The following is a 26438-nucleotide window of genomic DNA, read 5'->3' on the forward strand; positions in this document are numbered from 1 at the left end:
ATGTGAAAGAATCATCACCGTTTTCTAGCGAGAAAATACTGCATTGGATGTGAATTGATCCTATTTTTTTTTTGCACGTTCTTCATTGGGTTTATAAAGCATTTACATGTAATAAGAGAAATGTTTTTTTCGTGCCTCATCTCTGACATTATTGTCTTTTTTGGCATCTTAAGCTCTTAAGCCAGCTGGTTATTTTTAACCAAATGCGTGCTAGCTATTCACCCATTTAATCGTTTGAATTAAAATTGAAATTTTAACTCAACTAGTTATTATTGCATACTGTTTTATAATGCGCTATAGTGCAGATAATTGCCACTATTTGCAATAAGTAGTATAAAGAGCGGAAAATCCTGCTATTTTAACATTGTGTAACTATTTTAAAAGTCAATTTTAAGTGTAAATAGCATATCTCTATATAACGCTGGTATTTTCACTTTGTAAAAATATCTTTTTGCCATACATTTTTGTCCCAAACACAAACCGGTGTGTATTTCTACATTTTCAAGTCGTCTTTCCTCAAATGTATTTTTAAGAATAGGTTCTGGTGTCTATTTTCTGTAGAGCTGCTATTTATCATGGAAAGAGTTATTCAGTTGAAATTAGCTTCTGTATATTTGACTCAGCTATCCTGTATATTATATTTCATATATTCGTATATATTTTTAAACGGTGAATATTTTCCACGTAATATATCGCTCATTTGTTTTGACTTTGAAACAGTATAAATGAGTCGGTATAAAATATGTAATTGCATTTTGCGTATTGTGAAATTTATCATATCTTGGGGTCCTTGGCATGAAGGGTTTTCAAGAAACTCCATTGCCTTGTCTTAATACCTCCTCAAGAATGAGTGCCAGTGGTGTTTTAGGAGAAAATGAGTAGATTGCTTTCGGGGGCTAAAACGATTCTGTTGTGAAAAAAAAAAATCCTTAATTGAATCTCCTTGTGATGAAATCAAATTCGCTAGTAGTTTCTGAGTGAAAATTGTTTCTGTACCTTTTGCGCAGAAAGAAAGTCAGTTCAGAATGACCCAAGGGACAAGGGAAAGTAAATACGACTTAATCTTAGATTTATACACTTTCAGTGAACTATCCATTTAAGATTGACTTCAAGGATCGAAATCATATTGAAGTGGTCCTGTTATGTTTTTTTTTTTTCACTTATTTTAGCTTTAGTTAGTGTGTGGCGCTGCAGATAGAGTGTAAAAAAGATCTGTAAGGTTGCAAAGCTGAAAGTCTGCTCTAAAATAATATATTGACAATATATTGCTCATTCAAATAACTCCCACCCACAATATATTACCGTTTTGAAACAATCATGTTGTTTGTAAAACAGCAGACGCCATCATTAATAATTCCAGCAGAGCAGACGAAACACGCCGTTTTGATACAAGGGGCGTGTCAGTTACGGAACAGTTGCCAATCACAGCGCGCTGGGTCAGCTGACCAATCAGAGCACATTTTGAGTTAAGGAAGGAGGAGCTAAACAGGTCAGTTGAAGTCAATAATGCATTTATAGAACGATCAAGCCATGAAAACCCATTCAAGTTTAACCCAAAACCTCACAGGGCATCACTGCACTATGTGACAGAAACAATGCCTTTCTGTCATGTCACTCAAGAAGGTAAGGAGCGTCCGTGGTCACTATAACCCCTCAGACCCTGACCGTGTCATTCTGATCATCATTACAGCCAGAGGAAATTACTCTGACGGAGACAAATTCAGACGGGGTGTTATGAAATGACGACTGAGGCTGTCTCACGAGGACGTGTTTGTGGGTGGGTGGATCATCACTCTTCAGACGGCATGTCTGTCATGAGTCTGCCTGTCACTCGTATCTCCCAGCATTCCCCACACCAGGTGCACTCGCCGTCTCTCGCTCTCTCTCTATAGTTGCCGTGCCAACGGTACTTGTTTCTTCTCCTTTTCTTCCCCCGGGGGAAGAAAAGTCAAAGGCGGCGATTCGTCTCCCCCCTCTGGCAGCCATATTCCCACAAACTCATCACAGGTCTATTAGCGCTGGACTCCTTCGGTTCCACTGCGGCTCGTAGCAACCGGAGGGGCCATGTCACAGCTAGCGTGCATTTGCTCGACGGTTTTTCTGTATGGTGTCGGGTTTAAGGTCGGGAATCAAGCGCTTCACTTTTTACAGAAAAGCTGGATCTTGAAAGCGAGCGTTTGTCCCCCGGAAAAGAACAGGAGAAATCCTGGCTTTCGTTTGTAAATGACTTGCCGGCTCGTTTTTTGAATGAACGCAATCTCAATGAATTCGAGGTCATTGCTTTGCAGCTTAAAAATCAAACTGGAATTTTTATTGTATTGTGTTTAGGCTACCCAAGGCTTGTTTCAGGGTCACATCTGATTGGTTCACAACAGAGTAATTGTTTTACAATGAGAAAGGGTTTTTTAATTATAATATGCTTTTGTTATTTTTATGATGAACCAAAAAATTACTTTAAATAGTAGCAATTTTATTTTTTATGTCATTTTTATTGATGTGCTTTTATAGCAAAAGAGAGACAGCGTCTGTATTATTTTTAATATTATTTGTATTTTTATCGTATTTATTAATAGTGCTGTCAAACAATAATTAGCATCCAAAATAAAAGTTTTTGTTTACATGTGTGTATATTTATTATAAATATGCACATAAATATAAACACATGCATGAATATATCTAAAAATATTGTGTTTATATATTAAATATATTTACATATAAAATGTATAAAGATAAACGTTTTCAATATACATATATATTTATATTATACATAATATAAACAAAAAAACTTTTATTTTGAATGTGATTAATCACGACTAATTGTTTGACAGCACTAATTTTAATTTCCTGTTTTCATTTTAGCTTAACGTTTAGCAATTTTGTTAGTTGCTTTTTATATTTCTCCATTTTTGTTTCAATCATTTTTTGTTTGTTTGTTTTAATCATTTTAGTACTTCAGCTCTTTCAGTTAGGTGCCAAGGCAGATGTTCTCATTTTATGCTTTCCTTCCATTACCTATTAAATCGTTTTAGAAGTGTTTTGGTTTCGTCGATTTAGGCCCAAAAGACAGTATCTTAGAAGGCAGCATTATCGTGCAAACTACCTTTTAGAGCCCTTAGCATGAAGAATGCACTTACAATGCCTTAAAAATGCTGTTTGCATAGGCAGCTCAGTAGATTTTGTAACAAAGCTCTGGTGTTTGTAGGAGCAATTTGCTCTTATTTTTGTTTAGTATATAGCTGGAGCCAAATTACTTCCTCCAAAGCACCAAAGGGCCATTAATAAAATCATTTGGGACCCATAAGTTGCTTAAAATCATTACGAAATCAGTAAGTGGAACTGGAAATTGAAATTGAAATGCAATCGTTACATTCCTTTCATCGCCATCCCTGATTTTATTGATCTGTTAATGTGCCTTTGTGTCTGTTCTGTTTATGCTTTCAGCTTTATTTACCCGGGTGAATATTTTTATAGCACACAACTTAAGTTAAAAGATTTGTATGACCACAAATTAGATTAATTAGTACAGTTATAGTTTAGTACATGTTTTTTGAATGGATGAATGAAAAGGAAGATTGGGCTGGAACAACTTCTTCTTCATCCAGAGATCCAGATCTAAAAATTGTCCTGGATTACAGAAGGGAAATATATCGCCCTGTATATTTTAGCGAATCTCGTCAGTAAAAGTAAAGTAGCTTGTCTGTAATCTACGGCTATGTGGATTGACCGCCGCTTCATTTGAAAACAGGGGATGGAGGTTTACCGCTAATCAAAGATCCGACTTTACTCACGAGATGCGCACGAATATATCATGTGATATATTGTCCAGCCCCAGACTGGATAGAAACTGAAACGCATGAATTGATTAGACTAGTCTTAAAATAAACGCCTATATTTTTTTTGTATTGGAAAAGTAAGACTGATGGGCAACTACTGATTGGTTTAGAAACTCGAGAGTCTCGTCACCGTGCTTTAAATACATCCTGTATATTTCAGAGCTCAAAACGTTAACGTGCATGCATTTTAACCATTTTTATGGCTCCTTAAGGCAGAGAAAATGATGTCTTTCCTTGCGGTCCGTGGGTTTTTAAACCTTCTCTTCTTCGTCCAGAGCTGCACAGCGAAGATTTCCACCAAGACACTGGATCTGATCCTCCGCAGATCTGGCTTTATATTGAAAATCATCTCCGCTGACCCAGAACCAATGGGCAAGCCATAAAGCGCAGACCAGTCCGCACTTAAGCTGTCTGGGATGTTAGAGCCCTGTTTATCACCTCTTCCATATATATTTGAGACCTCACCAGGTCAATGTTGTTCTGTCTGCAGTTGTTCAGGAATTCTGTGCCATGTCTTATTCTTATGCTCCGTACAGTAAAATGTGCAGTATATCTGCTTACACACTTTTCGGCGCCACCGCTTGGTGTTCATAATTCGTTTTTCGATCCTCACCTCCGGACCAACTCCATTTCTAGGTTGTTAGAAATCATGTGCAGTCCGATCCAAAAATACCTATTATTGAATTAGTGGAAATCCGTTGTGGCTCTTCTTTGTTATGAGTGGATAGATGAGATAGTATCGTTGTAAACGCGTTTCAGGGAAGCGTTTTCTGGACAGACTAAAGCTCAGTCCGAAGAGACTCAAGAAAAGAAACACAGTGACTGTAGGCTTCATTTTTGTACAGATGATCTACTCTATGTCACATTTGCATGTTATATAGGGTTATAGCAAATGTTTAAACCAAATGCACAGAAAACTAACTAAAATAATATGATAAAGTGATGAAAGATCTTGCTCTTGGTTCCGTTCGCATGTAACACGGTTTCTATAAGTCTATAATAGAATCCGTCAAGTCTCAGTTTTGGAAACTGTTTGCTAAGTATCATGCGATCAAATGGCCGATCGGATTTTTCCCATGGCCTGTCATAATCTTCAAAACAGTAAATACATTTTTAGGAATTTTAGGGATCGAGAACTTTAAAATGGACATGCTATTTCTTGTCGTCCGAGCAATATATTTACAGTACACTTGTCCTTGTGGTCTTCAGTAGACCAATCGACAATTAAATTTCTATTCAGTGCCGTGAATTAGCTGTAAATCATCTGTTGTGGACATAGATAAATGTTCAGTTAATTAGCTGTCATTTTTGTGGAATAGATATGGTATTTCCGAAATTGGAAACGGAAATGATTACAAACGGTTTTTCGCCTTAGCGGTGTACAACCAAATGGTTTGAATGAAGATTTTTGTCCAGTTTTATATAACGTTTTCTCCTCTGGATCTATTTGTAAATAGTCTGCCGCTGATTCAAGTGCCTCTATTATGGTTACGAAAGGTTCGTATTTAGATTCCCAACAACAGGTTGAAATCCGTGCAAAGGTCAAAAACACTTTCATTTTCTCATATGAATTTATTTTCACCTTATTTGTTGTATTCCTAATTATTATTTTAACGCTAAATTTTTGTAAGCCCCTCTGGTGATCGGCCGATTCCTTTTAAAGCAGTGTTTGTGAGCTCTTAATGCTACGAAAGCGTTACCCAGTGGCAAGCAATTGGCATTTTCATTCAGACCAACGCAAAAAGACCAACAAGTGGCAGGCAATGCGCTAATGTTTCATTTTTGATTAACATTAAACTGGCTTACGACTTGTTTTAATGAGAAAGTCAACTTTTAAGAGACAGTAACTTTATACACGGTGCGCTTTCAGATTTAAAACTTAGCAGGAAGTTCATTCACTTAGAGCTGTGTTACACGCTGCAGGAAAGGTCATTCGAAACAAACTGATTGGATACACGTGTCTTGATAGCTGAAGAACTGAATAGTACTGTTTTAAGTGTATGTGCACATTGATGGAAGTCCCGCGAGATTGGGTTTAATACGCACTGAGCACTTTTTTGCACTTTATAAGTAAAAAAAGGAAGTTTCTAGTATCTCTGAACTACTACAGCAGGAATAAGCACAGCATGAAAGTTGAGTGTGTCTTTTTAACCATAGAGTATAGTTAGATCTTATAGTTAATTAGTGCCACCAGATACTTCCCAGTTCCCAGAGGAGTAAGGTACAGGGACAAAGTCACCGTCCAGTCTTTTTATTTGAGAGTTTTTGTCCGAGCATGACTTTAATACACTGTCAAGTAAACATACATCATATACAAAAGATGAAAAAAGAAGATGGTAAAGAACATGTGTTCCTGGAAACAGATATCCTCAACTGGATAACATCTTTCTAGGCTGGATTATAGGAGCAATACCTGAATACAGGAGATATACAGCAACAGATGTGTTGAGACCAAGTTTCCGATCTCTGTGTATATCCTGCGTTCCAAGGTTATCTTTATACAGAAGAGAGAGAGCGGAAAAAGCCGAAAGCCTGTTAGTGTTTTGTCAGTGTTCCAGCCTCCCGGTCTCGTTAATATGTAACGTTCACAATCACAAAACGTCCCTTTTTATCCCGTTTTTTACGTTGTACTTATATTTTTCAAAATACCTACATGTAATTGCATCCGTTAAACACTTTTGCACTTACGTTTGTGATTATAATTAAACCCTATTACTCTGACGACAATCACGCTCGTGCTTTGGCTTTCTTTCGATCCAAACATTCTTTAATACGAAAACCAATTGTTTTAATCGCGCAGGTTTTCCATCCTTTTATCTCTTTGCTGTTCTGAGTGACGTAACGTTTGTCTTGCAGCAGCATTTCTGTGTTGTGTCCTTTCTTCATACTTTTCATCCCAGGCAGAACACTGTCACATTTATTATTTATTCCAAACCTCCACAGATCTGTAATGTCCTTGTATTACAACTATGGCACTTTTTTTTTTTTTTTTTTAGCTCGCCGGTGAGGACAAAGGTCAGGCTCCAGCTCGGTGTGACTTTACTGAAGCTCTGTTCCAAAATAAACTGCCTTGGTTTTCTACTGCAGTGCCAGCCACAGTTTCCACAAAAACATTAAGCAGCATAACTCTTTACGACAGTTTAATTAATTAACATATCATATTAGAATGATTTCTAGAGGATCATGTGACACTGCAGGCTAATCATGCTAAAAATGAAGCTTTGCGTCAGAGGAATAAATTTAATTTTCAAACGTATTCAAATACAAAGAAGTTAGTAGAAACTGTAATAATATTTTACAATATTGCTGTTTTTACTGTATTTTTAATCAACCTTGGTGAGCATATGAGACTTAAAAAACAATTGCATCTATCTAGCAATCGCAAACCTTTTAATACGACGCTATGTTGCTTTTTATTTAGTTTGAACACATTTATAAATTAAGATGACGGTCGAACAGATGTTTTTGTATCAGATGGCGTGGTTTTAGCATCAATCAGTAGTTTCTGGCAAGGCAATGCTGTTCAAAACCCAGAGAGGAGAACGTTTTTAACGCAACACGCTATAAAAAGCGACTGTTTTAATCTTGCCGTTCTTTCCCAGATCCAATAAACCCGGCAGCAGCCCTAAAGGTCAGACCCCAGACGAGAGCAGCCGCCGGACAGACGCTAACTCCTCCGTCTCAGACCTGGCCAACTCCGTCACCAGTGACATGCTGATGGTATCTATCTTCTGTTGAAACTTATGAGTAAAACAAAAAAAAAAACCTATTTTCAACTTTTATGTTACAATTAATTAAGTTTTTTCACAATTGCTGGTTATCGCAAATTGTTGTAGTAGTTGTGAGCTTATATCTTTTTTCTACAAATGTTGAGCATACGCCTCGCAATTCTTTATTTTCTCTGAATTCTGAATTTAAGTCCCAGAATTCTGATATATTTATATAAAATAAAAAAAATCACACAGTTGTGACATCTCACATTACACCTAGCTATTCAGTTTTTTTCTTCTTGTTGTCTTGTTTCGTTTTTACCATGGAATTAAAAATAATTCAATTGCAAAACGTAATTGTGAATCTTTTTTTTTTTTTTTTTTTTTACTTTTTTCCTCCTAATTCTGAGTTTTCCAAATTTTTTACCATTTCTCAAAATTCTAAATTTGTACGTCTGAGTCATAAAATAATGGAAATCTTAAAATTCAGACTTTTCATTCGAAATCTGAGCCAGATCTACACATTTACTATAATTAATATTAATATTAATAATTAATTCGTTTCATTTCAGAACTTCATGTTTACCTTACCTCTTGCATTTCAGACTTTTTCATTAAACTTGTAAAGAGTTTACATATTTTTTCTACGTATTCTAAGACTACGTCCTGCAACTTTTGACTCTGAATTCTAATTTTATATCTGAGAATTGTAACTTTTTTCTTAAGAATTTTGAGATTGCATGCAAATGAGTGCTGGCAAACGATTAATTACGATTTTTGTTTACATAATATTTCTGTTTACTGTCTATTTTTTATGTAAACGTGCATGTATGTATTTAACAAAAATGTTCTGTTTATATATTAAATATATATTAACATATAAGTTGTATAAACATGCACATATATATATATATATATATATATATATATATACATTCAAAATATATACTATGTGTGTGTATTTATGCATGCATAATAAATAGACAAGATACACATACATGTCATGTAAACAAACACTTATTTTGGATGCGATCGATTCAAAAATTAACCATTTGACAGCTTTTCTAAAAACTCCAACTTTTATGCAGCTTCATATCTTACAAATATCGGGATTGTCAGAAATAGTTTTTAGACTTTTATGCCCTTCTCTTCTCTGAAGCGGCGCTAGTTTTGATGTAAACCCTTTAATCACAGGGATGCATCGTGTTGTAATTGGTGCTCTCCCTCACTGCAGTCAGTCACACACAGAGATGTGTCAAAGGCAACTCACCTCCACAAAAGCCCCGTAATTAGAAGCGGTACAATGTGCTGCCGGGACGCAGACGACGGCCCTCGCAGGGTCTGCGTGTCATTACGTGGGTGGTAAGGCGGTTTTAAAGAGACGTGATGAGGGCTAATGATGGTGCTTCCTCTTTAAGAGAGCCTCTCGCAGCGGGGGGTCCGGGCATCGGGGCATGACGTGTCAAATTAAGCCCAACTTTTAGCCAAGGTCCTGACACGGATGGGAGTTCATTAATTCGATATGCTGCTGCTTGTCAGACCACTTTAAGTGATGGATCGCTAAGGTGTTTGTAAAGACCACCGACGGTTCCCAACTTTTTCGCCCTTCACCGCGTATTAACGTGAAGGCAACAGCTTTTCACAACTCATTAGAGAGCATCCCGGCAACTTTTTTTGTCTCATATTTGACAAGTGCGGCGTTTCGTTAGTCATGTTTGGGCAGCAGGGGAGTCTGTTGCGTTAGTTTGCCCCCGATTCAAGCCAGTAGTTACTAACAGAACAGTATTGTGAACCTCCAGAGACTCAACTGATTTCAACCGGGTCTCATAAAAATATGCACCTCTGCACTTTTGTGCAACACTGTTTTCACATAGTTTTCCGGTTTCAAAAAGAATGCCAGCTTTACGTAAACCCTGGCACGTCTTTATTACATTGATATATGTATTGCTGTGTTTTTATAATGTTAAATATCCATGGACTGTCGCTGAACGTTAACGCTCTATCGCGTTAGAAATATGAAATGAAGTGTTAACAAATGCAAAACCGATGTAAAAAGGACATTTTCAAATATCCCAGCATATTAATATCTTTTTGAAGTCATAAGTTGATATTCTTCTAGTAATTGTGTGAAAATTGCGCTTTATTAATCGAAACTCTGTAAACGTGTGTGAAAAGGAATAGAATATGTCAGTTTTACTCATTTGAATAATTTTAGTGCTTCAGCTCAGATTATGTAACTAATGTTTTTGATATTTTGTCTTAAAAATGGCTAAAAACTCATAACTTGAGTGCTTTTGACTATTGCTAATTAGAATCAAAAATTCATGAATCAGATTCAGTGATACTTTTATATTTGCCTTTATTAATATTTTAAATTAGCTTCTTCAACTTAAACAAAGTTGCTTATGCTACTTTGTTTAATATTAAGATTTTATTAAAAAAATATATGTTTTTATATATTTAAAAAAAAATTAAAAGGAAACTATTTTAATTGTTTTGGTTTTCATTAACAATTTTTTTTTTTTTTTTTGCAGTACCTGGTACAGATTTAGATTCGATTGTGGTGCGGGACACACTGAAATGTGCTTTTGTTAATAATGATTTAATGCGGAGCGATTAAGATGCTTAAAGACAGTCTCGTCCCACTTGTTTGTAAGCTGTCCCCGGGCTCTGAGGAAGAGGAACACGAAGGACCCGTGTGTGAGAAGCTGGGACGCATCCAGTTCAGCGTGGGATACAGTTTTCAGGACTCCACGCTGACGGTGAAAATCCTGAAGGGCCAGGATTTACCTGCCAAAGATTTCTCCGGCACTTCAGATCCATTCGTCAAACTCTACCTTCTGCCAGACAAGAAGCACAAACTTGAGACCAAGGTCAAAAGAAAGAATCTCAACCCTCACTGGAACGAGACCTTCCTATTCGAAGGTCGGTATGCTTTGATATCTAGTTTAGAGTTTATCGGACATATGTAGTTCAGAGGCGCTTTCTTTCATGTAGCCAGACGCCTGACTTGTTAAATTAAATACGCATACATACGATTTAACTCACTTTTATTGACTACTGTTTGAATATCTTTTAAATACGTCTATTATAAAGGCTGCATTTATTTGATCACAGATACGAAAGAAACAGTAATATTGTAAAATATTTTTGAATATATTTCAATAAGTATATATACGTAATTTATTCCTGTGATCAAAGCTAATTTTTCGGTGTCACATGATCCTTCGGAAATCATAATAATATGCTGGTTTGCTGCTCAAGAAACATTTCTGATTATTATCAATGTTAAAATCAGTTGCGCCGCTTAATATTTTTGTCGAAACCGTGACATGCTTTTTGTTCAGGATTCTTTGATGAACAGAAAGCTTATTTCTCTTTTTTTTTTTTATTATAATTACATTTTACTGTCACTTTGGATCAATTTACAACTGCGATTTTATTTATTTAAAAAAATTACAATATCAATCTTTGCACAATAATATAGATCAGATATGTATATGTATATTTTATTTATGTATTTATTTCACTTTATTATGAACTGTCACGTTCAAAAGCATTTTTACATCATAATTAACTCAACAAATGTGTTGAAGCTTTTATTTGCGAAAACAGCTAACTTTTTTGTACTTTTCAAAATCATGTTTTTGTATTATGTTGCATTTTTATTGTGTTTTATTGTGTTTTTCTGTATTTTTTTACCTAGTCAAAAAAAAAAAAGCCATGATTTTTGACAAAAAACTGGAGTTATCTGTTTTTGCAAACGAACTTAAATAAATCATCGATTGTATATTAGTTCTTCACCACAAGCGTTCATATCAACCCAGCACCTTCTAAACAGGAAACATTTCCCAGCAGAAACTAAAGTATGCAATTTTGTATGCGATGTGCATCAAGCGGTCAATGAAGGGGGCCGGACCAAAGTATTTTTGCACCCCGTATTGAGCTGTAAATAAATTGAGTGAGCTAAAATGATCCCTCCTCTCATCTCTCTCTCCCAGGGTTCCCCTTTGAGAAGGTGGTCCAGCGCACACTGTACCTGCAAGTGCTAGATTATGACCGTTTTAGCAGGAATGACCCTATAGGAGAGGTGTCCATCCCCCTGAACAAGATCGATCTGGCCCACATGCAGACCTTCTGGAAGGAGCTGAAACCCTGCAGCGATGGCAGTGTGAGTGGATCTGTGTGTGCATTATGAACGTTGAAGAGAACTAAAAGCCAAAGACAGATGCCAGTAACGGTCAAAAAAGCGTGTTTCGTTAGCATAAAGAGCCTTTGAAACTCTCCAGGTAGGTTTTCTGGCTTCTAAAAGAGATCTCCCACGGGTTCATTGACTACAGTTTGAAAGTCCATCGCCCGTTCTGTGCTTAGTGTTTGAAGCTGTAGGGTTTGGGCCGAAACGTAATTGTTCATTGAAATGGTCCTGTGGTGTGACAAATGAATAGTTAAAAGTACTAAAAAAAAAAGCCACACTTAATACGAAGTGATTAGAACTGCATGTCTGATCCTTAATGAAGAAATGGAAGAACTTTGTAACAGTTTTAATAACAAACAATATATGGTTCAGATTTATTCAAATGTATCGACAGATGCATTAATTGGCTGGCTTTTAATTTGTTTTCGCTTTTTCATTGTCTTTGCTGTTATTGGTTGAATGTTAAAAATAGACTTAATAATAATGTCTATAATTATAAATATAGATTTAATTTTATTTTCATATTAATGTAAACAAGCAAATAAAACATGTAAAAAATTTAATTTAAAAAAATCATATAAAAAAATAATTTGATGGATGGATGGATGGATAGATGGATGGATGGATGGAGATAGATAGATGGATGATAGATGATGATGGATGGATGGATGGATGGATGGATGGATGGATGGATGGATGGATGGATGGATGGATGGATGGATGGATGGATGGATAGATGGATAGATGAATGGATAGATGGATGGATGGATAGATAGATGGATAGATGGATGATAGATAGATGATATGGATGGATGGATGGATGATGGATGGATGATGATGGATAGATAGATGATAGAGATAGATGAATGGATGATATGGATGGATGATAGATGGATGGATGGATGGATGAATAGATGGATAGATGGATAGATGAATGGATAGATGGATGGATGGATAGATAGATGGATGATAGATAGATGATAGATGAATGGATGGATGGATGGATGGATGGATGGATAGATAGATGGATAGATAGATGATAGATGATAGATGGATGGATGGATAGATTGATAGATGAATGGATAGATGGATGGATGGATAGATAGATGGATGATAGATAGATGGATAGATGAATGATAGATGGATGAATGGATAGATGGATGGATGGATAGATAGATGGATGATAGATAGATAGATGGATGGATGGATGGATGGATGGATGGATGGATGATAGATAGATAGATGGATAGATAAATAGATAGATAGAATGGAATATATTTTCCTATTAAAATGAAATAAATAGAAATAGAAACTCGTTTCAACTAAATATCTACATCAAACACTGAAAATCCTATAAAGGTCAACCACTGACTAGTTGAGAAAAAAATCTTATAATAATATGTGTTTGCCTCATTATTTTTCACAGAAAAAAACGCTGACCTCTTGTGAAGCAGCTTGCGTGACTGAGGTTTAAACAAATAGCCGTCCGGTACTGACCTTACTGTGTTCTTATCTTCAGGGGAGTCGAGGAGACCTGCTCGTGTCTCTGTGTTACAATCCCACTGCCAACACCATCACTGTGAGCATCATCAAGGCACGCAATCTCAAAGCCATGGACATCGGGGGAACATCCGGTACAACACACACGCATAACACCTCACCAGCTCTGCATTTAACTTCACGTTATATTCCTATTATGTTCCTATATCTTGTAGAACATCACACCATCGTGGCTTGGATTCCCACAGGGCACGCTGTATATGTGTTTACCTTGAATGCCCTGTACGTTTTTTTTTTCACAAAGCATCTGCTAAATGAATAGATGCAAATGCAATAAAGCTACATTCCGTGCAATGAGTGCTTATGGGATTTCTGTGGAAATGTCCCTGTCAGGATGCCATCTGCGCGGTGATCATCTCCAATGTAATTTAGAATTCACCGCAGGAATTCGTTGTGGACCGTTCCCCTGTTTGTGTGCGCTTTTTAGACCCCTACGTCAAAGTGTGGCTGATGAACAAAGATAAGCGAGTGGAGAAGAAGAAGACGGTGGTGATGAAGAGGTGTTTGAACCCGGTGTTTAATGAGTCCTTCCCCTTTGACGTGCCCGCTCACGTCCTCAGAGAGACCACCATCGTCATCACAGTCATGGATAAGGACAGACTGAGCCGCAATGATGTCATAGGCAAGGTGTGATGTCACAAACTACATGGAATTAATGGAATATTAGAAATCTTTTGGAACAATGTAACCTTGCTTTCAAATATTTGGAGTTTGTGTGTGCGTGACCTTTAAAAAAAAAAAAAAAAGTAATACTTTTATTCTGCAGCAAAAACAGTAATATATATATATATATATATATATATATATATATATATATATATATATATATATATATATATATATATATATATATATGTATGTGTATATATATATATATATATATATATATATATATATGTATATATATATATATGTATAAATATATATATATATATATATATATGTATATATATATATATATATATGTATATATATATATATATATATATATATATATATCGTATATATATATATATATATGTATATATATATATATATGTATATATATATATATATATATATATATATATATATATATATATATATATATATATATATATATATATATATATGTATATATATATATGTAAAAAAAATGACAATAGGCAGTTTTTGTTGTAAATTTCAAAATATTAGTTATTTTCATCAGATGCAACCTTCATAAGCATAAGGCACAACTATTGAGATCATGAAGATGCATCAAACTTATTGTTTCAGACTTACCAATAGTATATACATTTAAGGTATATACATATCTATATATTGGTCAATAATGCTGTTTATTAAATATGTAAATTTAGTAAATACTGTTATATTTTTAGTAATATATATATAATTAATGGAAATGACTTGATTTATGAAATATATTTAAGTCTAACTAAAAGACACAAGTTAAAAAGGAAAAATAATAGCCATTTACTGATTTCTATAATATTTATCTGTTTATCTAAAACGCGCACGCACATACATGTAGCTGAATCAATTTTTTTTCTATTAAAATGAAATAAATAGAATGTAGGAATAGAATCTGTTTCAATAAAATATCCACATCAAACTAAATCCTATAAATGTCAACCACGGACCAGTTGAAAAACAGCTGTTGTTATAATAACATGTGTTTGCCTCACTATTCTTCACATAAAAAAAACGTGACCTCTTATGAACCAGCTCATTTTTTAAAGACTTAAATATGTATTTTCTCCTGCTTACGACACAGTAACTTCTATAATGTACAACAAACACATTGCTTTGCGTCTTGGTAACTTACCTCGGCGGAAGCGCAGCGCTTATCGCCTTTCTCCCACCTTTTTTCTTTTCATGCCGTATTTCTAGATCTATCTCTCGTGGAAGAGCGGCCCAGCGGAGGTGAAGCACTGGAAAGACATGATGAGTCACCCGCGCACTGCCGTTGCCCAATGGCACGCTCTCAAAGCTTGAAGGACCCGCCCACCAAAAGTAAAACAACACCTTCAAAACCCTGTTGATATGCACACGTTTAAACACGGGTACCAAAAGCCATCCAACTATCTTTCTTTCTCTTTCTCCCTCTCTCTCTCTCTCTCTCTCTCTCTCTCTTCCTTTTCTCTTCCCTTCTCGCTTTTTCCCTGCAGTTTGTTTATGGAGACCCTTCCTTTATTCACTGCTTTTATTTTTTTCCCACCAAAAAGAGGCTAAGCACTGCCATGAAGACCGGGAGAGAACGTATTGGTTAAACGGACTCGTCTTCCTTGAGATAAAAAGTTCGACAAGTCGACCGTTCTCTGAAACGGCCGAAAACAATCTCCCAGACGGACCCTTCTACCGCCATGTTTGTGTCTCACCTCCCTCGCTGCCGGAGAGATCCAGAAGGATCGCAACCACAGTGCAATACCTAGCTGAAGGAGGGATGAACTCGTTGTGTGTTGGACTTCGTCACCTCTTGATGTTTTTCTCAGAAACAAGTGTAGAAATTCGCTGGAACTCTTCGTCGTCTGTATGTTCTGTGGGTGCTGTTCTGTGACAGAAAAAAAGGTCTTGTTTAAAAAAAAAAAAAAAAATAAGCAGAAGAGACGTGGAAAAACGTAGAAATTCTGACTCACTTTAATTGACTGGATCAGTTCAAGTGCGTAGGGGAAATACGTTTCAACAATTTTAAAACATTCCAACAAATAGGGACAAAAAAGTGAATCTGCGCGAGTACATAAATGCAAACATTTCTAGCCATTTTTTTTTTGTTGCTTCGATTCTTTTTTCGACTTGGTATTAAGATGCGTTTTCAGTGATCCAATCGCAGTGGTCAGATGCATTATCGTTTTCTCCTGCGTTAAAAAAAGCATTCCTTATGATTCATTTGTGTTCAGATTTCATCTAGACACGAATGCAATTAAACGAGGATTGAACAGCTTACAAGCGAGCGGAAAATGAAGAGGACGGAAAGCACATGAAAAATAACATTTTGATGTTAATTTGGTGTATTTTTGTCACAACATTGCGAAGTCTGGATTAATTGCATTTGATATATATAATATAGCATATTATATATATATATATATATATATATATATATATAAAATGCTGGTTTATGGTCAAATGCAATTAATATATATATTTATATATATATATTTATATTTATATATATATATATATATATATATATATATATATATATATATATATATATATATAAATAATAAGTTTAATTAAATAAATAGATACACATATAGGCACAAATAAAAGTTTAATTTACTAAACTAACTAAAATAAAAACAAAAAATATAAAAATAAAAAATAATAGTCATAACGAAAGCAATCTGATTAAAATTTGACGACCTCTGTAAGAAGCTGAAAGCTCAAGCTGTTTATTTATTAAATTATTAATGTATTAAAATATTTCTTAAATCGCGAAACGCATGTGATTTTAGTAGATTTGTAGACTTTTACCGTAATAATCAAAACTGAATCTTGATTTGGAAACTGTGTGATCCACTATTACTTTTTTCATATTACTGAAAAGTAACACATTTGCTCTATTTTTATCCTACTAATAAAATCCGAAAGGTCACCGTCACTCCGCGCCCCAAACGTTGTCAGTAGAGTTTAACTTAGTTTAACCAAAACATCAATTGGTTTTTAATCGGCTGTGATTGTGTCTCGTCACTTCGCATTTTACAGTCTCTAAATCGGAGCGAGCTTGGCTTGAGTGCTTTGTCTGGTCTTGACATATTACAGATATCCCATCCAGTTGCGATTGGGTCGCCCAAAAAAATGCATCTTAACCGGGACGCCGTGCATAAACACGCAGCGTAGCTAGTAGTTTATTGGCGTTTATTACCTTTGGCAGATGCATTCGTGCACTTGCGTAGATCACTATACTGATTCTTCTTTCAAAAGCGAAGCGCGAGAGCCGAGATAGGAGTGAGCGTTTAAAGCCCGCGTGTCGGCCTTTGCGATAGAAGCAGAACCACAAAACCCCTTTTATCTGAACGAGCAATCCTCGTGTAACGTACACATCTTGCAGAGGATTGCATCAACCGCTTAACCAGTATGCAACGACACTGCCAACGCGAGTTCAACGCTGCCAAAACGCATTTCTTTTCATTTCTTTTCAAAAGGGCTGAAGAAGTTCTTAGCGTCCCTCCGAAACACGATGCGCAATTTAGAAGGTTAACTAAAGAAAAAGAGCGGGAACCGGTGGGAAACGTGACGCAAGTCGTCTTCGGCTTAGTGTGTGTGTGTGTGTGTATGTTTGTATGCGTCTGTCGCTGTCTGCATTCGTGTGTGTGTGTGTGTGTGTGTGTGGCGAGGATTTGGATCACGGCGATCGATTCCTTACCGTACTTATGCTGCCTTCAAGTCCTCCGGCGAAGTTTGACAAGTACCGCGTGGTTTTGGTTGAAATAAAGCGGTCAGGAAATCGATTTCGGCACGTTTTTGCCGGGAAGATAAAATTCAAACACGTTTTTAAGTATTTGCATGAATGACAGCGGCAAGAAAATGGCATTAAAATGGCATTTTTTGTGGTAAAATGATGGAAATTAATAACATTTGCTAAATAAATTAGATCCACGTCAGAGAATTTATCTATTATCGATTTTAATTAATTTTGTATATATAATTACTACATATAGAGGGTATGTTTTCTGATTTTTTATGAAGCGTAAAAAAAGCATTACATTTAAGAAAAAGCTTTTTTTTTTTTACTTTTTGTTACAATTGTGCCAAAAGTAGTCAAATAAAACTAAACGAGATAAAAAAATAAAACAAAACTAGATCATATAATGTATTGCAAAAATAATTTTGAAAAACATTTTTTGTTCACGATTATCAGCATATAATCAGAAGCAGTGTAATTTTGTATTTATTTACAAAAGCTAATAATATAAAAATAATATATATATATATATAATATATATATATATATATATATATATATATTTTTTTTTTTTTTTTTCATTAATTATTATTAATTAAACATATATATAGAGAGAGATAGAGAAAGAGAGATGGGTATTGTTTACCACATCACAAAACCATGAACATTTGAATATATTTTTCAATTAACTCTTACGTGAAAGTTTCATCTTAAAATCTCAGGGGTATTTTAAGGTCGTATCTTGGGTTAAAGACGTTCAGCTGACAAAAAAAATATTTCTGCCTTAGACAATAATTGGAAACGTTACGTTTCCGCTCGCAAAACGGTTAAATGGGTGTTATTTGGTAATAGGCTTCACGAACGGTACACAAAAATGCGTACAAACCGGATTGCGCCTCCAACGTTCACGATTAGAGCTCATTACGACGGCAATTAGCTTCTGGCAGAATTCTTGGATCAACATGCCCTCGACTCGCAAAGCCTGTGCTCAATGAAAACAATTAGGCTAATTGCGACGTCGCGACGCCGTTCGTAGGGTCTCATCTGGTAAAAAATCATCCCGGCATGACTTGAAGGCAGCATTAGCCCTGCGCCGGGGACGGGATAGCACGAGTTATAAATGGCAGGATATTATAGCAATACTCTCGCGTTTTTGCTTTTCGAATAACGTTTTGTGTGCTGCGTCCGCTTGCGATTTCTGTCGCCTCTCAATGTGTTTCTTGCGTAACCGAGAAGAGGCGGATATGGAAAAAGGAAGAATTCCGATTGTTAGCAGTTAAATTGGGAGAAATGTCTACACTTATCATGACAGACCACAAAACCGCTTACTTGAAAACATAAGGCAATGTACTGTAAGATAAGCAATATTTAACGCAAAGGGTTAACTTCAGGGTTAGGACATCCGTTCGTATTCGTTCGACTCGAAACGCTCGTACAAACACGCGCGCGGGAAGTGAAACGTCCATCGCCTTTCTCCCCTCCATATGCCGACGTTAGACGTGAGTATCACTGCCAGACGTTTCTCGCGGCCTGTCCTCCTCCTCCCGGACTAACGCGCTGCGACAGACGCGTCCTCGAAGACGCAGAGAACGTGTGGGAGGCAAGGGTTTAAAGGCCGGAAAACAGACCAAAGTGAGAGCAAGACCTAAAAAAAAAAAATATTCAAGCACTTCAGAAAAACTTGGTGTACCGTGTCGTTGAAAGTGGGTTAAAAGAAGCAACTAAAGGGAAAACGGAGAGAGAGCGTGGACTCGCGAGCAGGACCGTCGTGGTTGAGTTTTTGCTGTCACCTGTTTTGTAGCTCCACCCACAGCGCAATCTCATTGGTTCAAAATCAGCATCATTTTTTTTTTTTTTTTTTTTTTATTAATTTATTTTTTTATGAAAGTACAAGTTAATGTCTGTTTACAGCATTTGTGGCATAATGTCCAGCCTTTCAAGGGAAATAATGCAAAGGGTGTGTAAAAATAAATAATTTTTTTTATGACAAAGATGAAAAACTACAATGTAGACTTTGCGGATTCTAATAATTAAAATATTTATGGATAAATAAATAGCGACAACAAAAGTTATTTGTTTTGAAGTCTCAATGTAATTATTGATATGAAACCAAAAATATTATTTTATTTTATTTAACCTATGAATAATTTTTCCACATTGCGCCACAAATGATGTTAACTTAAATAATAATAAAAATCTATATAATCTTAATATAATCTTTAAATAATTTCTAACTCATTGTAGTTGTGTCTTGCAATATTATTATTATTATTATTATTATTAATAATAATAATAATAATAATAATAATAATTAGGAAAAGAGGAAGAATAAAATATTTTTATTTTATTATTATTATTATTATTATAAGAAAGAATAAGAGAAATACATATTTTAAAATAAATATTAAATATTTGTTGTTGTTATTATTACTATTATTATTACTTCCAACTAAGATGTCTGAATTTAAAAAAAAATATTGTCAAGTTGACCATTAAATCAAATATTTAGTTTCTCTGAAAAAACATTCCAGGTTTCGACGGTCCTGTTTCTAGGCTCCAATTCCGAGAGAGTTTTGCTTCGCGACGAGCACCCGACGTGAAAATGAAATAAACGCACCGGTGAAGCGGCATGCTTTGTTTTGTCTCGTCTAGTTGTGTGACTCACCGCGGTGAGGCGGCTAATGTGAGCTTGTCTGTTTTACTGTCGTATCCACAACGTTTCCGTTTGAATTCGTTTCTCAGCTGTCGGACTGCAGGACGTTTTGACCTAATGAAACGAAATGCCAAAACCAGGTTTGAAACAACCAGCATTCGAGCGGTCACATTTCGTCACAGAGGCGTTACGGACATCCCGAATGAGGATCGCAAATGACCTTCGATGTGTGTGACGACAACCCCATCTAAAGACGTCGTGTGAACTTGTGTGTGTGCTTGTAAAAATTAATGTTACCTGGGGAGTTTTGACCGAGACCCCTGAACCTTTCTCAGCATCTCTGTGGTGTGCACAATATGATTTGACATACTGATGATTTATTTTGGCATAAATGTACAGTGTAAATAGATGTAAACCTGTATATAAAAGAAGGAAACCGACACGTTTCTTGGAGTCTCTTGATTTATACGTTGAGAGAATGAGCTCGCTTCGCTCAAAAAGGTCATTGCCATAGTAATTCTATGATAGAATTCTTTAAATAACTCGTTTTCGTTACGTCGTGTGATCTGATTCCGTCTTTGCACAAGTCTAATGTTCTGTAGGGTTTTCTAGCAAAAAAAATCAACAACAAAAAGCATTGTTCGGTTCAAGAGTCTATGTGAGCGTGTGTGTGTGTGTGTGTGTGTGTGTGTGTGTGTGTGTGTGTGTTCCGGCTCAACAAAATAAGAAAACTGTTGCAACGTTGCACCGCCTTTTCTTGCCGTAGATCGAGTTTTTCTGATTCATTTACAGCGACCCGGTGCTACCAGCATCCCGGATGAATCAGAGTTCTCGTCTGTCTGTTGTTGAAAGAGAATGAAGTTGATGCTAATAAACGGAAATTGGTGGAAAACACACACTTCCTCGTTTAGTTTGTGAGGGATGGCTTTCATCTCATGACGGTCATCCAGGGCACTACACCTGTCCTCGCTGACGCACATCAGGAGTAGAAAATAACCTCAATGGATGCACCCGGAGGAAAGCTTTATCGCTCAGAGGTCGCTCTTTCATAACTCTTGAAAACATAATGGAGATTGAAATGGATGCCATTACTTTCTTAATACAGTTCCTGCGCAATTTATCCGTGCCCGTTATTCCAAAGAGGCAACTTTTTTTTATCAAAACGAAATACCTTTGCGGCTAAAACTACTTTTCCTTCCAAAATCCCCAATTTTAAGACTCTCCTCTCCAACCATCTGACGCCGTTACGGTATTTAAAGGGATAGTTCACCCAAAAATTCAAAATACCATAAAAACATTTAAATCAAATTCCATCCTTCATCTTGTAAATATTTAGCCGTTTAGTAATAAAAGCAACAAAAAAAACCCCACGAATTAAGTAGTTTGTATACGATACGAGACTTAATTACTATAATAAATCATACTACTTTCTCAGATGTTTCTCTTTTCAAAGAAATGCTTCAAGAAAAGAGTAAACAGCTGATGGAGTGAAGCTCAGATCATTTGTCCTTAGAAGACTTTAATGAGAAACGTTTCAATTTGTACTGACATATTTCCCTTATCTGTCACAAATCCACTGTAAACCACAGCTTTCTTTACAGACTTTTTGTTTTATGACCGTCCTAGGTGGCTTGTAACAGAATGGGAGTCAAAAAGTAAGGAAACAGTCATCCAATCGAAAGGAGAAGTCATTTTAGATGCATTCAAGAAATGATTTCTTTCTACGAAATAGTACGGTGCTAAATAAGATCAGGAGCGTCTTTGATTTCTTTAGGCGATGCACACGGAGAAGCGAGAAGAGCTAGCATTCGAGCGCCGCGGAGGACGCAGTTTACTCCGGCAAAACCAAGCGAAGAGCGTTGCATATTTGCGGAGAGAGAGAGAAACAGAGAGAGACGAGGGCAAGCGATCAAATACGCGGCTGTCACGACTCAGACGCGGACCACGCACATGCTCGCCGCGGTGGAGGATGACAGGAACATGTCAGAGAGACGCGTGTGGGCGAGCCGCACATCCACACACCAAACAAGCTGCAGGCAAACGCATCAACCCGCCGCGCGCTTTCAACACTATTACCCTCGAATCCACAAGTGAGACGTTTTGGGATGAAACCCAATTGCGTAACGCTTTCTCCATGGATACCGAACGTTCGTGTGAAGAGTTTGCGCGCGAGACGCTGGTTAGTGCGGAAGCTGTTTTTAACTTGTCTTGAGTAGACGCCCACCAGCTGATGTCTAGAGCTCCGTTGAAGAGGGCTGCCAGAAACCTTGGAGACGCTGCTGAGATCGGAAGCAGTTCGAGGGGCTCGCTGTTTGTATGTGGGTTTAGTGAGCCGAGCAAACCTCTAAGTGGATCTTTCTTGTTAGGAAAAGAAAGAAAGAAAGAAAGAAAGAAAGAAAGAAAGCATTCTGTCGTCGTTCGCTCGCCCTCGTGTTCTTCTGTACGCCTGAAAGAAGGCATTTGGAGAATTCAATGAAAGTCAGTTATTGTTTGACCCCAACATTCTTTAAACTATCTTCTTTTACGTCGCAATAAGACACTTAAGGTTTTGAAAAAAATAAAATATGGGCGAACTCATGTGCTATTACTTTTCAAAGCGATTGCATCAGTTTTATTCTTTATTTACATGCTATTTATTATTTTATTTTTAGCATTTTTTTAATTGTATTTAACCTTAACTTAAATCGAGCACTTCAATCACTTTTATGTGCTTTTATTTTTATTTCTGATTTTTTTTTTGGGTCGTAAACATAATTTAGTATGTCATCCTATATTTATATTTTATTACGTCTTTATTTCATTATATTCTTTATTAACATGCGGCACTGGATCTGAAGCAAGTAAATTATGTAATTTATGTATTTTACTGTATTTTTACGATTATTAAATGTTTTTATTTTCTTATTTCTGCCTCTCGAAGTGCCTCGTGATATAAACATGATCAGCAATGCTGTGAAAAACTGTACGAGCAGTAATTCACGACAGAGATGCGATACAATTTCATACTTCTTTAAAGAAATAATTTTAGTTTTTAAGCCAAAATAGATGGAAGTTGTGCGTTCTGCAATGAAGCAAGCTTCACATTTTTCACATCCTTCACTCGTCGTTACTTGACTCGAGGATATACAAGTTTTACAGAAAAGTTAGCTTGTCAGCATGCAACCTCCATCCTGAAATAACAGCAATACAGAGTCTCAGAAGTAGGGCTTCACACGAAACGCTCGTCACGCGGTTCTCTAACGAGAACAGTCACTTCAGTCATCCACATCACACAAAGAAACCCATCGGTCTGTTCTGACGACGACTGGCACTTCAGCAGCGGGTCTCGCAGGTAATGACTGGCACCTCGACACGTCGTGATTAAAAGCTATTCGCTTTCAAATCAAACTACAAAAAGTTCAAATAAAGCTCTTCCCGGCTGACGTCGGCAGTCATCTCGTTTTATTTTCATTATCGTTATTTTAGTACATCAACTTCAGCAAAATAAAAATTAAAATCGTTCACCTGCTATAGCCGGAATAGGGTTAACATCTGTTTTCGATTGAATTTCAGTTGAATGCTTTTAATGTTTTTAGTTCACATTAAATACAGTAATGCATGGAATTAATTGCATATAAAATAATGTATATCATGCCATTGTTATTTTACAATAATTTCATATTCTGTTATAATTCTTGTTAATATTTTGTCCTTTTTTTGTAATTTTTACATTTCCTGTCTCACTCATTTTAGTATTTATTTTTTGTTTCTTTCAGCTATACTTATTTCGGTAATAAACAAAACAAAAATTTTTTTTTTTTTTTGTATTTTATTTCAGTTCATGTTTCTCTCGTTTAAAGTAACGCATTGTTTTATTGTTTTAGATTTATTTACTGATAATACCCCTTACACGCGCGCGCTACAAAACGGAAAAAGCATGAAGAATTTATGTTCCTAAAATATAATAATTTTTTTAATGCAGCTCTCGGAACGTGGCGAAAATTTCTGCAAAAACCTGCACAGCACCCAACCTTCGGATAACACTTTCATGTGTGTTTTTGTTGGACGCTTGGGCTGCAGTGTAGATGTCTTCGGTGGTTATATGCGGACGTGTTACGCAGCAGCTCTGGCCGGCTCCATTTCTCCTCATCTCCATAGAGACAGATGGCAGAGGTCAGTGAGATCACACAGCGGGCTCTTTCAATGCTATATAAAGGCAGAGCTCACCTGTGAGCCAGGTATCACACAGGCTCTCTGTCTGAGAGGTGTGTGTGTGTGTGTGTGTGTGTGTGTGCGTGCGTGTGTGTGAGTGAATGCATACCAGCTACCAGCCTCTCGCAAAAGTATACGCGTCCTTTATAAGAAATCTCAGATGTTTTTCTGTTTAAATGCATGTCAAAGATATAAAACTGATGCAATCAAACTCTATAATATACAATTATTTAAAAAAAAAAAAAGCTGACTAGATGACAGACACTGAGTACAATGAATCCACATGCATCTGTGCTTCCCGAATCTAACTGATGTGTTCGTGTGATAAATCACGTCATGTTAATAATGCACACATATCGTTAGGCTTATGCAGTTTATGGCGATATCCATAAGTTAAAAGGTTTGATTTTTGTTCACAAGTATACAGTTAACAATGTGCATGTGTCTGCTTGATGTACGCTAGAACCACCGGTGTAGTAGTAATAATAATATTACTACTTTGAATGTTAGGTTGCTATTTATTTTTAAATGCAGATTAATTAGCATGTACTAACTATATGGCTGGGATTAGTGTTACTTGCATGTAATTATGCAGGTAGTCCGTTGTTATTATAAAAAAGTAAGGACGGGTAACAGTCACTGCTCTTTACTGAATTACTTTGCTGTTTATATAATAAATAATGCTTATGTTTTTAAGTATATGCATATAGAAAAACGTCAATTTCTGTATTTTTGATCAAATAAATGCAGCCTTATTTAGCATTGGTGAAGAAATCTTACCGGGATGCATCGACATTCTGCACTTTTCTCTTTGTACACGTTTCCCTTCTTCCTCCACCTTTTGCTCTTCTTCTGTGTGGCTTTATATGGCTTGGCAACAGCTCCGGCAGTTCCTTTCTAAAGCTGTATGACAATTTCCCCCTGCCTTCATGTCCCTGTCCAGGATTTAGGGTGATGTGCGGAGCATACATTATCTCAAAATAACAGCAAGACAGTGAATTTTTACATTTTCTGTAAAAAGGCGGCGCGCGTTTCTTGTATATATTGCCAGTACTGAGGCACTGTGTGTGTCTGCAAGGCCGTTGCCATACGGTTGAGCGTTTTATTTGTTTTATATATGTATTTTTCAGAACTGGGCGGCATCCGAAATCGCATAATTTCCTATATTGTGGCTCAAAAGAGTATTTGACTAAAGAAGAAAGTCCAAATTCACAGCACTCAAAGGAGTAATGACATTTATACTACACACGTCTGCTCAAAGTATGCAGTCTGGTGGTACATTTCTAAAAAAAAAAAAACCTGCACTGATTTAAAGTATCATCAAGGTATGTCTGTAACACAAAACTGGTTTTGAAAGTGAACGAAAACATCCTGCAAAGTTTTCAATCTGAAAGTGCATGCATGTGTATGAAGTTATTATTTCTCAAAAGAGTCGACTGAATTATTAAAACGAGTCCCAAGCCACGTCGTGTCGCTGTCCACATGAAACACTAGCATAGGTTGCTGCACGCGCAGAACTGAGAAAACCTGATTTTCGTGTTGGTCCGAATGAAAATGTATATTCGCTCTCTGCCACTAGGTGCCGCCTTTAGGGCGTTAAAAGCTCACAAACGCTGCTTTGTATAAAATCCAGTCAGCGCACGAAGCCGCTAGCGCGCTAGCTAACGTAAACGTCACTGAAACGCGACGACCGGGTGCTGCGAGATCACGCGAGACAACGCGAGATCACGCTTGAGGCGACGGAAGTCGTGTAGCGTGTGCATGTTTACGATTTGAGGGAAGACGTTATCTGCGACCAGATTTCTAAAGAGGTTAGGGTTTAAAAAAAACATTGGACTTCCCACCGGCCAGAAACAAGCCCACAGTTCGCGCTAATTAATGCGCATAAGCAAATGTTTTGATTTTG

The 26438-nt window shown here is 36.5% G+C and overlaps 1 protein-coding gene across 3 annotated transcripts in view; it reads left to right on the top strand.

Moving 5' to 3' along the window:
- Positions 1-15897, top strand: part of syt7b (synaptotagmin VIIb) — a 118519-nt gene extending 102622 nt beyond the window's left edge. For 2 of the 3 annotated variants that reach the window (XM_043245387.1, XM_043245388.1), the window contains 7 exons: positions 7436-7553; positions 10201-10468; positions 11545-11714; positions 13258-13372; positions 13726-13925; positions 15171-15293; positions 15449-15897. In XM_043245387.1, coding sequence (XP_043101322.1) covers positions 7436-7553; positions 10201-10468; positions 11545-11714; positions 13258-13372; positions 13726-13925; positions 15171-15275 — 976 coding nt within the window. In that variant the 3' untranslated portion in view covers positions 15276-15293; positions 15449-15897. Of the gene's footprint in view, positions 1-7435; positions 7554-10200; positions 10469-11544; positions 11715-13257; positions 13373-13725; positions 13926-15170; positions 15344-15448 lie in introns of all 3 variants that reach the window. The other variant, XR_006251447.1, reaches the window with a different exon arrangement.
- The last annotated feature ends 10541 nt before the right edge of the window (positions 15898-26438 follow it).

The sequence above is a fragment of the Puntigrus tetrazona genome, chromosome 7, assembly GCF_018831695.1.
Source record: "Puntigrus tetrazona isolate hp1 chromosome 7, ASM1883169v1, whole genome shotgun sequence".
Classification (NCBI taxonomy): Eukaryota; Metazoa; Chordata; class Actinopteri; order Cypriniformes; family Cyprinidae; genus Puntigrus; species Puntigrus tetrazona.